Below are 12,504 nucleotides of genomic sequence, written 5' to 3'. Positions count from 1 at the left end.
TATCTGAAGAAAGGATCTAGGTAACCTCATCTTTAACCTTCTTCTCCATATTTTTCACAATTAAAGCTCCTTTATTAAGACAGTTTTCAGAATATGGTTGCAGAACAAATGATCATACTCTACCCAAAATGTAACTGTCTATCCTGCACTAGGAAAACAACCCTCAGAGTTAGACTAAAGTAACACCCCAAACTCCTTTTATAAAATCTCATTTAATGACAGTTATTCCAGCCAAACACTCACAGATAAAGAATTTAGGACTTGTCCATGCCTTAATTTCCAAATCATTTAAGGAATTTTTTCAGATAATTACACTGGAGAACAAATTTCAGGAAAATATTTGGTTTGTTCAACAAATTTGGGCTAATCAAAATATATCCTTGCAATATTTCTGTCACACAGGGTTTGGCTGAAATATGTACTCCGCTGTCCAAGTCAATTAATTAAATTTGAGTTATTAGATGAGGTTTGTTTGATTGTGATGACTAAAAATCTAGATAATTTTCGCTGCCGAAGTCCAGTGTTTCATCTGTTGCTTTGCCATCATCAATGTCTAAGGTATATTTGTCTGGTCGCTTCGGCATAGGAAGACTGTCGTCATGTGGTACTGATCTGAAAGCTGACGGCAGATTAGGATATGAAATTGACTTGTTTTTGGAAGAAAAGCCCAAAACATTTGTCAAATAGAAATAACAATCTGAAATATGATCTTACTGCTCTCTCCATATCTTTGGGACACTAAATGGCATGGTTGGCCATGAACCTGTGATCCAAGCTCTCAGATTAACTGTACATGATGCACAATAAACACGAGGAGCTCAGCTTTTGTCTTTATCGCCAGTTTTACATTGAAGATACAGTTCATCAGCCTTTTTCACCAGCAAAGACATGGTTCTTCATTGCACCTTCAGATAGAACTTACTACAAATGTAGTAGAAACTGTCAGCATGATTAATATATTTCCGTGGAAAAAAAAACCAAGGTGAGACGATGGAGAGACCCTATGTCACATCAGTCAGTCTTTTTAATAAAATATATAAATGAGGTATATTTTCAAACCACTTAGACTTACAAAGTTCTAACAATCCTGTGCCACAGATTGGTTACTATAGAACTTTGTAAGTCTAAGTGGTTTGAAAATACACCTCATTTATATATTTTATTAAAAAGACTGACTGATGTGACATACAGTCTCTCCATCATCTCTTGTCTCACCTTGTTTTTTTGTCCATTCTCTTTCATTGTGGGAACCATATCCATCTTCTGTTTGTCTACACTTCTAATACCTTTCCGTGACATTCTCAGTTTAATTAACCATCAGGTCATCCAAAAACTAGCAGCTATTCGTCAACTTTTCCTATAAGCAATACATAAAAATTGAGCTAAATGACACTCATTTGTTGACGCACATGTGTCATAATAAATTTCTGGAAAACCATAAGTTATGGAAAACGTTTGCTGTCATTTCTGTAATCAGCATCCAAAAACCTATAAGAAACACCCAATCTCATTATGGACAAAAAAATCATGTTGTCCAGTGGCATCTTTACAGAGAAACTAAGGGGTGCTTTTACTAAGCTTCATATGCGTCTATGCGTGCCCAACGCACGCCAAAATGGAGTTACCACCTGACTATCGCATGGCTCTTGCGGTAATTTCAGTTTTGGCATGTGTCCGATAGGCATGTCTGAAAACAATTTTTTATTTTCGGGCACTCATAACGGATGCGCGCCAAGTGGCATTTGACGCGTGTAGGTCATTACTGCCCGGATTCTTTACCACTAGGTCAATGACTGGTGGTAAGGTCTCAGACCCAAAATGGACGTGCGGCAATTTTGATTTTGCCGCACATCCATTTTCGGCAAAAAAGGCCTTTTTCACAGGTGCGCTGAAAAATGGATTGGCGCGCACCCAAAACCCACGCCATTTTTCAGTGCACCTTTGTAAAAGGACCCCTAAGTTCCATTGTAGCCAAGTTATGAACTGTGGCTTTTCCTGTAAGTTCCAATTTCATCCAGCAACAACAAGTAAGTGCGCATTCAAAGAGGGGATGTGACTGCTTTCTACCTTTTGGAATTCTGCCGGGTACTTGTGACCTGGATTGGCCACTGCTGGAAACAGGATAAAACATAAGCACATAAGAATAACCATACTGGGTCAGACCAATGGTCCATCTAGCCCAGTATCCTGCTTCCAGCAGTGGCCAATCCTTGTCACAAGTACTTGTGGCAGAAACCCAATTAGTAGCAACATTCCATGCTACCAATCCCGGGGCAAGCAGTGACTTCCCCATGTCTATCTCAATAACAGACTATGGACTTTTCCTCCAAGAACTTGTCCAAACTTTTTTTAAACCGAGATATGCTAACCGCTGTTACCACATCCTCTGGCAGTGAGTTCCAGGGCTTAACTATTCTTTGAGTGAAAAAGTATTTCCTCCTATTTGTTTTAAAAAGTATGTCCATGTAATTTCATTGAGTGTCCCCTGGTCTTTGTACTTTTTGAAAGAGTGAAAAATCAAATCTACACCACTCAGGATTTTATAGACCTCAATGTAAACCGTTCTGTTTTGCAGTCGCAATAAGATACGGTATATAAATTAACATAAATAAATAAATAAATCAAACCGTTAGTCTGACTCAGTAGGGGAACTCTTATGTTCTTATGATATAAATTTCTATTTCTTGTAATATAAGTCTAAATGTTAAATAATTGCCTAAAGACAGATTGAAGCTCTACATTTGTCAGTTTTTTTGTGTGAACCACTCTGACTTTCACTGTTCTGTTGTGTCAAAGGACATGTACATTGCATCCAGATCTTTGGCTTTCTTTCTAAAGAGCTGATGTATGTAGGTGACGACATGAGGCTGTATGTTTGACCTTTTGCAGGAGCTCAGGATGTCAGGCTCTCTTGCATCATATGATCAGCTTGTGAGGCAAGTGGAAGCTCTTAAGAAAGAGAACTCTCATCTTCGCAGAGAACTGGAGGACAACTCCAACCACCTGTCCAAGCTGGAAAATGAGACTTCTGACATGAAGGTTAGAAGCTGCTCCATTGTAAGCTGTCTGTCTCAGTGACAGATTTTGGCTTGTTGGTCTAATCCCTTAATAAACTCCTTTCTTTGGTACATTCTATTCTTTTCTCCTACCCCTTCTTCAGATCAGATCTGAGCTCATGGGCAAACCTGAGATGCCATTCACCAATTTCCTACCCCCACCCCACACACACAACTTGCTTACTTCCAATTTCATTTTGTTCCCCTATTCCAGGCCACATATTCGATCCCTTAACCCATATGCCCAAAGAGATCTCAGATTCCACTGACTCCATTCTCTCTCAGCTCCCACCAGGGGTGGACTGACCATTCGTGCAACTGGGCAGTGCCCGAGGGCCCAGAGGCTCTATGGAGCCCAGAGGCTCTACCCAGTTGCCCACTACCACACACTACAGCCCCCACGGGGCCCTGGAGGTCTAGTGGCCACTGCTGCTATTCTCCCTGGTTGCACCGCTGTGTTTACAAAATGGATGCCGAGACTACCGAGGAATGTCTCAGCAGCCATTTTGTAAACAGTGCTGTAATAGGAAGAGTACAGGCAGCGGGTGGGCAAGAAAGAGGGGATTTATTTCCTGCCCTGAAAAGCCACAGCCACTAGCCACCAGGTCCTTTCAAGGTGGGGGGGGGGGGGGGGGACAGCGGCAACACGGTGGGAGGGAGGCAGCACAGCGGGGGGTGAGGGCACTGGTGGCAGTGGCAGCAGCATGGCGGGGGCAACAGCAGCATGGCAGGGGAGCCCAGAGTAGTCTCAGTGCCCAGGGACCCAGAGTACTCTGTCCACCCCTGGCTCCCACACACCTCAAATTCCAGTTTCCTTCCTGGCTGCCTCTCAGTACACTCTCTCCATAAAATCTCAGATTTGATCCCTTAACCTCCATGCAGACTTGAGATTCCATTTTCCATCTTGCCACCTCTAGTTCTTTTCTCTCCCTCTTCCCATTTCCAATGTACCTGTGTCTTAGCTGCAGGAGGGAAGCCAAACAGCATGTCTCCATCCCCATTAGCCACTTAGGATGGATGCAAGTGCCTGTTCATCCTTGTGGGCCACCTCAGGGGTAGAGGGCAAGGGCAGGGGCATTTGCTGTGGCGATGTGCTGGGGAAGTATTCTATGCAGTTGCACCAGGACCCAAGCAAGCAGGTTGTGCTGTGCAGTTTAACCAACTGGAGTCTGTGCGCTTCCCATGCAGTGTAGAAACAGCATTGGCTCAAACCAGTGGAGCCACACAGGATCCCTGCACTCACTCAGCCCACCTCTACCCCAGTTTTCATCATAGAAGGGCCCCTTTCCTCCTCCCTCATTCCCTCAATTTTGTGGAGGTGACCCAAGCAATTCTTTCTGCACTACTGTTCAGGGAAGGGGCAATAATGATTCTTATGTGGCCCCAGTGGGCCATATGGGAAGGTGGCAGCCACTCTTGTGTCTTTTTACTCATGGCTACAGGGAGTAGAGCAGACAAAATTGAAAATGTCAAAACATTTGATCTGTATACTGCCCAGAAGTGTAGCCAGGTTGTGACACCAGGGAGAGCAGAGAGGCACGTGTGCCCAATGCTTAGGCCCAACAGATCGCCTGAAAAATAGGTGCCGGCGCCATCTGAAGTCCATTTGGGGGAGAGGTCGCTCCCCTGGCGCCCCACCTAGCTATGCGTCTGTTACTGCCCTGGATTTTTGCCACCCTGGAGTCTGGTTCTCTGTCAAGGCTGGTTAGAGTCATGGATTTTATATACCACCATACTGTGGTACAACCATAGGTGTAGTTTGACTGTTTCATTTGGGGGGGGGCAAAAAAAAAAAAATGGGCAGGAGCATATTAGCATATCATTTGCATATATACATATGCAAATGAATATGCTAATATGGAGGAAGGAAATGAAATTTACAGGCAAAATATCACAGATGCACATTTCAAAAAGCTGACACATTTCAATTAATAAATTATGAATAAAATAAACTTTTATTTACCTTTGTTGTCTGATCATGTAGTTTTTCTATTCGCTTTGATCCCAGTGTCTTCTGTTTTATGCAGTGTCTTCTTTCCAGTAGGCTTCCCTCTGCTCCCCACCCTCCCAGTCCCATCCATCTCTTGCTCCTTCCCTCTGCTCACCATCCCTCCGTCCCATCCATCTTCTGTTCCTTCCCTCTGCTCACCATCCCTCCGTCCCATCCATCTTCTGCTCTTTCCCTCTGCTGTGCCTGACCTCTCCCAATCCCATCCATCTCCTGGTCCATCCCTCTGCTCCCCACCCCTCGCAGTCCCATCCATCTCTTGCTCCTTCCCTCTGCTCCCCACCCCTCCCAGTCCCAACCATCTCTTGCTCCTTCCCGCTGCTCCCCACCCCTCCCAGTCCCATCCATCTCTTGCTCCTTCCCTCTGCTTCCCACCCCTCCCAGTCCCATCCATCTCCTGCTCCTTCCCTCTGCTCACCTCCTTTCCCAGTCCAATCCAATTCCTGGTCCTTCCCTCTGCTCCCCACCCACCCCTCCCAGTCCCATCCATCTCTTGCTCCTTCCCTCTGCTCCCCACCCCTCCCAGTCCCATCCATCTTCTGTTCCTTCCCTCTGCTCACCATCCCTCCGTCCCATCCATCTCTTGCTCCTTCCCTCTGCTGTGCCTGACCTCTCCAAATCCCATCCATCTCCTGGTCCATCCCTCTGCTCCCCACCCCTCGCAGTCCCATCCATCTTCTGTTCCTTCCCTCTGCTCACCTCCTTTCCCAGTCCAATCCAATTCCTGGTCCTTCCCTCTGCTCCCCACCCACCCCTCCCAGTCCCATCCATCTCTTGCTCCTTCCCTCTGCTTCCCACCCCTCCCAGTCCCATCCATCTCCTGCTCCTTCCCACTGCTTCCCACCCTCCCAGTCCCATCCATCTCCTGCTCCTTCCCACTGCTTCCCACCCTCCCAGTCCCATCCATCTCCTGCTCCTTCACTCTGCTTCCCACCCTCCCAGTCCCATCCAATTCCTGGTCCTTCCCTCTGCTCCCCACCCACCCCTCCCAGTCCCATCCATCTCCTGCTCCTTCACTCTGCTTCCCACCCTCCCAGTCCCATCCATCTCTTACTCCTTCCCTCTGCTCTCCACCCTCCCAGTCCCATTCATCTTCCCTCTGCTGCCCCCCCAACCCGCGGGGTCCAGGATCGTGACTCCGTTTACCCCCTCTCTTCCTCCCTCCCTCCGGTGCAGGCTGCAGTCTTCTTCAACCTTTCTGTGCTCCTGGCAGCGGTAGCGATGTACACGCTGCCTTCAGTCTGCCCCGGAAGCCTTCTCTTCCAAGTTCCTGTTCCCACCTATGCGGGAACAGGAACTTGAAGAGAAGGCTTCGGGGCAGAGCTGAAGGCAGCGTGTACGTCGCTACCGCTGCCAGGAACAAGAAAGGCTTAGAGAAGATTGGTGCTGCCTGCGCCGGAGGGTAGGAAGAGAGGGGGTAGATAGACGCGCTCGTCTCCGTCCGCTTTGCTGCTTCCCTGCCCTCTCTGTCTGCGTCCCGCCCGAAAGGAAATTACATCAGAGGAAGGCGGGACGCAGACAGAGAGGGCAGGGAAGCAGCGAAGCGGATGGAGACGAGCGCGTGCCTGCTTGTTTTTTGTTTTTTTTTCATTCTAGCGCCAGTCCACGTCCTCGTCGTTTGGGGGGGCATTGTCCCCCCTCGCCCCCCCAGTCTACGCCTATGGGTACAACCATGTATTATTTACAACTACTTTCTCTGTCCCTAGTGGACTCACAGTCTAAGCTTTTGTTACAACATCATGTCTTTGTCCCTTTTCAGGAGGTTCTGAAGCATTTGCAGGGTAAGATGGAGCAGGAAACTGAGGTCACAGTCTCCTCTGGCCAGATAGCTGTCCTTGACCAACTGAAGGGTAAGAAAATTCAGATGTTATTGACCACAGTGTCTGATCTTAGTTGGTTCTTCCCTTTATGGATTCTTCCAACTACAGCCATTACAAGATGACTGGCTTTTGGCACTGTTTTTATTTCTCACTGATCTCTTGAACAGTCGTACCTCTCTGCAGCCTGTCTGCCACACATATGGATTCAGTTAAGCATATAGGAGTCGATATTCAAAAGGGTTTAACCAGGTAGGAGAGGCTTCTGCCTGGTTAAACCCTGCTGAGCTAGCCGAATGAGCAGGGGCCCATCCAGTTTTGCTTCAGGCCCACCCAGTGGCGACACACATCATTAGTGTAGTTGGCGGGGATCCCTGGGCCCCACCGTCTGAAGAGTCCTCTCTAGAGTCCCCCCCCCCCAGGCAGTCTTATCCCTGAAGCGGTCAGCAGCACATTTCCAGCTGCTGACGCCAGAACTCCTCTGTCTTGCACATGCTCAGTTCAGTTGGCACCTCCACGCATGTGTACTTGGGGGGATGCATGTGTGGGGGAGGGGGAGGCAGTGTTTGTGTCAGTGGCCGGAAATGTGCTGCTGGTTATCATGAGGATGAGACTACTTGGAAGGACTCCAAAGAGGATTATTCAGCTTGCGGGGTCCAGGGATCCCCGCCAGCCAAGGTATTCATTTTTAGTTCTTTGAGGGCAGGGGCAGGAGTAGCAGGCAGAGAGGAAATGCTTGAGTTGAGCCTACATCCCCAGACCCACCCAGAAATTGAGTGTCTGGCTATGCTGCTGTTCAGCGACACTGAACCAGGTAGTGCTGCTGAATATCTCTGCTAGCCGACCATTCCCTAAACGGCTAGTTTAGGGGTGGTCTGGGGGTGGAGCCAGCCAGAACTTAGCCAATGAGTGGCAATATTCAGTCCACTAATCAGCTAAGAAGGCCCTTAAAGTTAGGACTGCAAAAAGGCTGACCTAACTTTAAGCTTCAAGTTAACTGAGCACTAGTCTGAAGGTCAGCCAGTGCCTGGTTAACTGCCAGGTCAGTGCACATTTAAATGCCAGCTGAAAAGACATTTGTTATGCCTGGCATATTATATATCTGATGATGCTTCTTTTTTGATTACCGGAACCTGGATGTTACCTCTTCTGCGGTCTGATTTACTATGCATTTGATAATACTTCTTTTCTAGATCTTTTCTACTTTTCTATAGGGCCCGGATGTCATTGCTTAGTATAATTGAGTATCATGTACTACTACTACTTAACATTTCTAAAGCGCTACTAGGGTTACGCAGCGCTGTACAATTTCACAAAGAAGGACAGTCCCTGCTCAAAGGAGCTTACAATCTAAAGGACAAAAAATGTGCAATCAATCAATTTGGGGCAGTCTAGATTTCTTGAATAGGGGTATAATGGTTAGGTGCTGAAAGCGACATTGAAGAGGTGGGCTTTGAGTAAGGATTTGAGTAAGGATTTGAAGATGTGTATTTACTAGATATTATGTATGCATTTACCTGATTTTATTTGTGTACTTTTGTAAGTTGCCTTGGATAAAGGCGGGTTAAAAATAATAAATCCAAACCAATCCAATCCAGTACCCAAATTGTCAATGCCAAGAGTTGCATGAGCCCTGGCATTGCATATCTGAGGTTAGGTCAGCCCATGGCTGAGAGTGGTTTTCTAGCCACTTACTGCCATGGGCTGAATATTACTCCCATAACTTTACCTTGATATGTTATCCAGAGGCGTAGCTAGGTTTTGACGTCTGGGGGAGCAGACTTTGTAAAATAGGCGCCAGACATGGGCATAGTTTGACTGTTTCATTTTGGGGGGCAAAGTGTGTGGCTTGGCACATTTGCATATTCATTTGCATATGTACATCTCATACATATTTGTTAAGGCCATTTAAAAGAACACACATATGCACCAGACTAAAATGCTGAATATGAAGCCAGCATATCAAAAACAATAGGGCCAGACACTTTATGAAATAACACAAAACCCTACAAAAAGACACTCAAAATCTATACAGAAAACTTAACACACAAGAGCCCTAACTCACCTATGAAAATACCCTGGACCCTAGAGCACCAATATACCTGCTACTGGAAAATGGAACAAGCTGGATTATTACACATTCCTACACAAAACAGTACATGCTAGCAGAATCAGTCACCTCAGTCACATATGCAGAACATGGACAGACCCTCATGTGATACAAAATAGGGAACCACAAAAAACATGCCCACAAAAACTGAAATATAGATCTCTTCAAGAAAGCCAGACTCTGTAAGCAGTGCAAATACTGGTAAAAGAGAAACAAAAATGTATTTTCTCCTGTACTCTGCAAAATACAATACGAAAAAAAAAATGTACATTTCACAAAGCAGGCACATCTTAGTCCTTAAAAAGCATTAAATAAAAAGAATGTTTTGTTTTCTACCTTTGTTGTCTGAGCATTCTATTTTTCTAGTTGGGCTGGTCCCAGTCTCTTTTCCACTTTTCATGTGTCAGTCTTCTCCTAAATTCTTTTCCGGGTTGGCTTTTCCATTTCTTTGCTCTTCTCTTGTCTTCTTCCTGTCCTTCTCTGCATCTGTCTGGCACTATCTTTCATTTTATGTTTTTCCTCCCACTTTTCTCTCACTCTTTAGTCCTTAGTATTCATCTACCTTCTAGCTTTGACCATCTCCCTCTCATTCCCTTTCCAGCACTCCCATTCCCCCCTCTATCTCTCCCTTACCCAGTCTCCTAAGTTCTTCTCCCATCTTTCACCCACTTCATAAGTGTTTTTCTGATCATGCTAGCCCAGTATCTGATTCTGCTGCTATCTGTCCTCTTAACTCCGTTTCCAGGGCTTCCTTTCTATTTATTTATTTACTTTCCTCTTCTTCATTTCTTGCTCTATATCCATAAGTAAAACCTGGGTCCTCCGCAAACTTGACTGTCCAGTGGATCCAACTTCTGCCTATTTTCTCCATCCATGTGCAGTTTTTCTCCTCTCTTCCTTTTCCCTCATCTCATCTTCTTCCTCTCTCTTCCCTCCCCTCCATCCTTGTCCAGCATTTCTTCTCTCTCCCTTCCCCTCCATCCATGTGTATCTCCTTCCTCTGTCTTCCCTCCCCTCCATCCATGTCCAGAATTTCTTCTCTCTCCCCTCCATCCATGTGCATCTCCTTCCTGTCTTCCCTTCCCTCTCCTCCATCCATGTCCAACAATTCTCTCCTTGCCCTCCCCTCCATCTACCCATGTCCAGCAACCCTCCTCTCTCCATTGCCCTCCCCTCCATCCATGTCCAGCAACTCTCCTCTCCCCTCCATCCACCTATGTCCAGCAACTCTCCTCTCCCCTGCCCTCCCCTCCATCCACCCATGTCCAGCAACTCCCTATCCATATCCAGCAATTCTCCTCTCTCCCCTGTTGCCCCCTCCATCCATCCATATCCAGCAATTTCTCCTCTCTCCCTGGGCCCTGTCCTCCATCCATGTCCCTCTCAGCCCTTCCCTCCTCCATCCATATCCAGCAGTTCTCCTCTCTCCCCTCCCTTCCATTTCCAGCAATTTCTCCTCTCTCCCTGGGCCCTGCCCTCCCATCCATGTCCATCCATGTCCATCCTTGTCCCTCTCTACCCCTTCCCTCCTCCATCCATATCCAGCAATTCTCCTCTCTCCCCTTCCCTCCATTTCCAGCAATTTCTCCTCTCTCCCTGGGCCCTGTCCTCCCATCCATGGCCATCCATGCTCCTCTCTCCCCTGCCCCCCTCCATCCATCCATATCCAGTAATTTCTCCTCTCTCCCCTCCCCTCCGTCCATGTGCATTTCCTTCCTGTCTTTCCTCTCTTCCATCCATATGCAGCATTTCTCCTGCCCTCCCCTGCATCCATGTACAGCAACTCTCATCTCTCCCCTGCCCTCCCCTGCATCCATGTTCAGCAACTCTCCCCTGCCCTCCCCTGCATCCATGTCAGCGATTTCTCCCCTCTCCCCTGCCCCCTGCATCCATATCAGCGATTTCTCCCTCTTCCCTCTCCCCTGCCCTACCTCTTAAAACTCATTTTACCTGGCTGAACGGCAGTGAGAGAAGCAGAGGACAGCCAGCTCGTTTTCAGATTTCTCCTTCCTCTCAGCGTCCCATCCTTGCGTAAACAGGAAATGAGGGCGGGACCACAGCTGCTGCCCAGCCAGGTAAAATGAGTTTTAAGCACTGGCTGGGTGGCAGGAAAGCAGGAGGGCAGGGTTCAAATGGCTGCATAGGCGCCGATTTTAAAAAAAATCGATTTAGGGGAGCGACCGCTCCCCCTGCGCCCCACCTAGCTATGCTTCTGATGTTACCCATTGCCAGCTTTTTGAATATCAGCTTCTAATGTGTACATCTGGTTCATGGGGTTGATATTCAAAAGGTTACCCAGATACAATGTTTAATATTTATTAAATATGATATGCCATTTTTCAAAAATTAAATTAAAAGCGGTACATAATCATTAGTACTAAAGATACAGAACAATCAAAGCACTAGCACATAATTGTCAACTCTAGCTACAAAGCAGTGTACATAACAAACAAACACTAATACAAAAGTCAAAAGACTCAAAATTCTCAAAGAGAAATTTCAATTCAAGAAACATCAAGGCTTACGGCTCTTCAGAGAATCACAGCGGTTCAGTCCAGAGACCTGGAACTCATTATAAACAAACAAAAAAACAGACATAGGAACAGCCGAGGTAGATATCTATAGAAGTGTGCAACTTTGTTTATGAATAAGAAAAATTCAGTTGCCAAATTAATTTCGTGTTCAGTTAAATAAATTATTAAACAAATAAGCATTATTTTTCTCAAATAAAGGTCTCTTTTGTACATATAGCACTGGACAAATTGCTCTGTTGCCCTGCCCCACCCTGATAGACCTTGTCAGGGATCAGTTACACTCAAAGGCGGCCCCAGGACCAGCAGAGTCCTGCTTAGTCAAAATATGCCAAAGAAAAATACCAGTGGGTTAATATTCAAAGTGATTTAACCAGCCAGAAATGGATCTTGGCAGGCAGGGCCGGTCTTAGCAAGTGCGGGGCCCTATGCAGACCAATTTGGTGGGGCCCCATCCTAGGCCCGCCCCGCCCCACCCTAGCCCCACCCCACCCTAGCTCCACCCCATTGAAAAGATTATTCCATTTTTAGAAAAATTTTTATTTATGAAATTTCAAATAAAGACAAATGAAGCTGTAGCACAAGGGTGCACCCTGATCTGCTTAGCTTAACCTTTCTACAGGGACCCACTAATCTAGCAGAGTTCCCTGTGGGACCACAATGTTTAATTGGTACTTGATATACCAACTTGTCTAAGAAGGTCAAAGTGGTTTACAATAACAATAATAACAAGAATATAGCAAGGAAATGAACTCCATTTTAGGATAGGAAAGACAAATTCAGCAAGTGATTCAATCATACAATAAGTTAAAATTATAAGTAGCAAAGCTTCAATTGCTCTATATTACAGGGGGGGGCAACAAAATGCTCAATCCGGAGGCCAACTGAAAGTCAGTTGAAAGTAATAGGTCTTGGTCTTCAACAGGATTTTCGAAGGCAGCTTATTCAACAAAGAAGGTGCTAAAAAATAAAAGGCTGATTT

The 12,504-nt window shown here is 46.2% G+C and overlaps 1 protein-coding gene across 1 annotated transcript in view; it reads left to right on the top strand.

Moving 5' to 3' along the window:
* The first annotated feature begins 2,898 nt into the window (after positions 1–2,898).
* The window catches only part of APC2 (APC regulator of WNT signaling pathway 2), a 63,676-nt gene continuing 54,070 nt past the window's right edge, over positions 2,899–12,504 (top strand). The window contains exons 1-2 of the mRNA XM_030219911.1: positions 2,899–3,039; positions 6,824–6,914. Of these exons, the coding sequence (XP_030075771.1) occupies positions 2,899–3,039; positions 6,824–6,914 (232 nt within the window). The remainder of the gene's footprint in view (positions 3,040–6,823; positions 6,915–12,504) is intronic.

Source organism: Microcaecilia unicolor, chromosome 11, assembly GCF_901765095.1.
Source record: "Microcaecilia unicolor chromosome 11, aMicUni1.1, whole genome shotgun sequence".
NCBI classification, from domain to species: Eukaryota; Metazoa; Chordata; class Amphibia; order Gymnophiona; family Siphonopidae; genus Microcaecilia; species Microcaecilia unicolor.
This window is presented reverse-complemented; position numbering and strand designations above follow the sequence as displayed.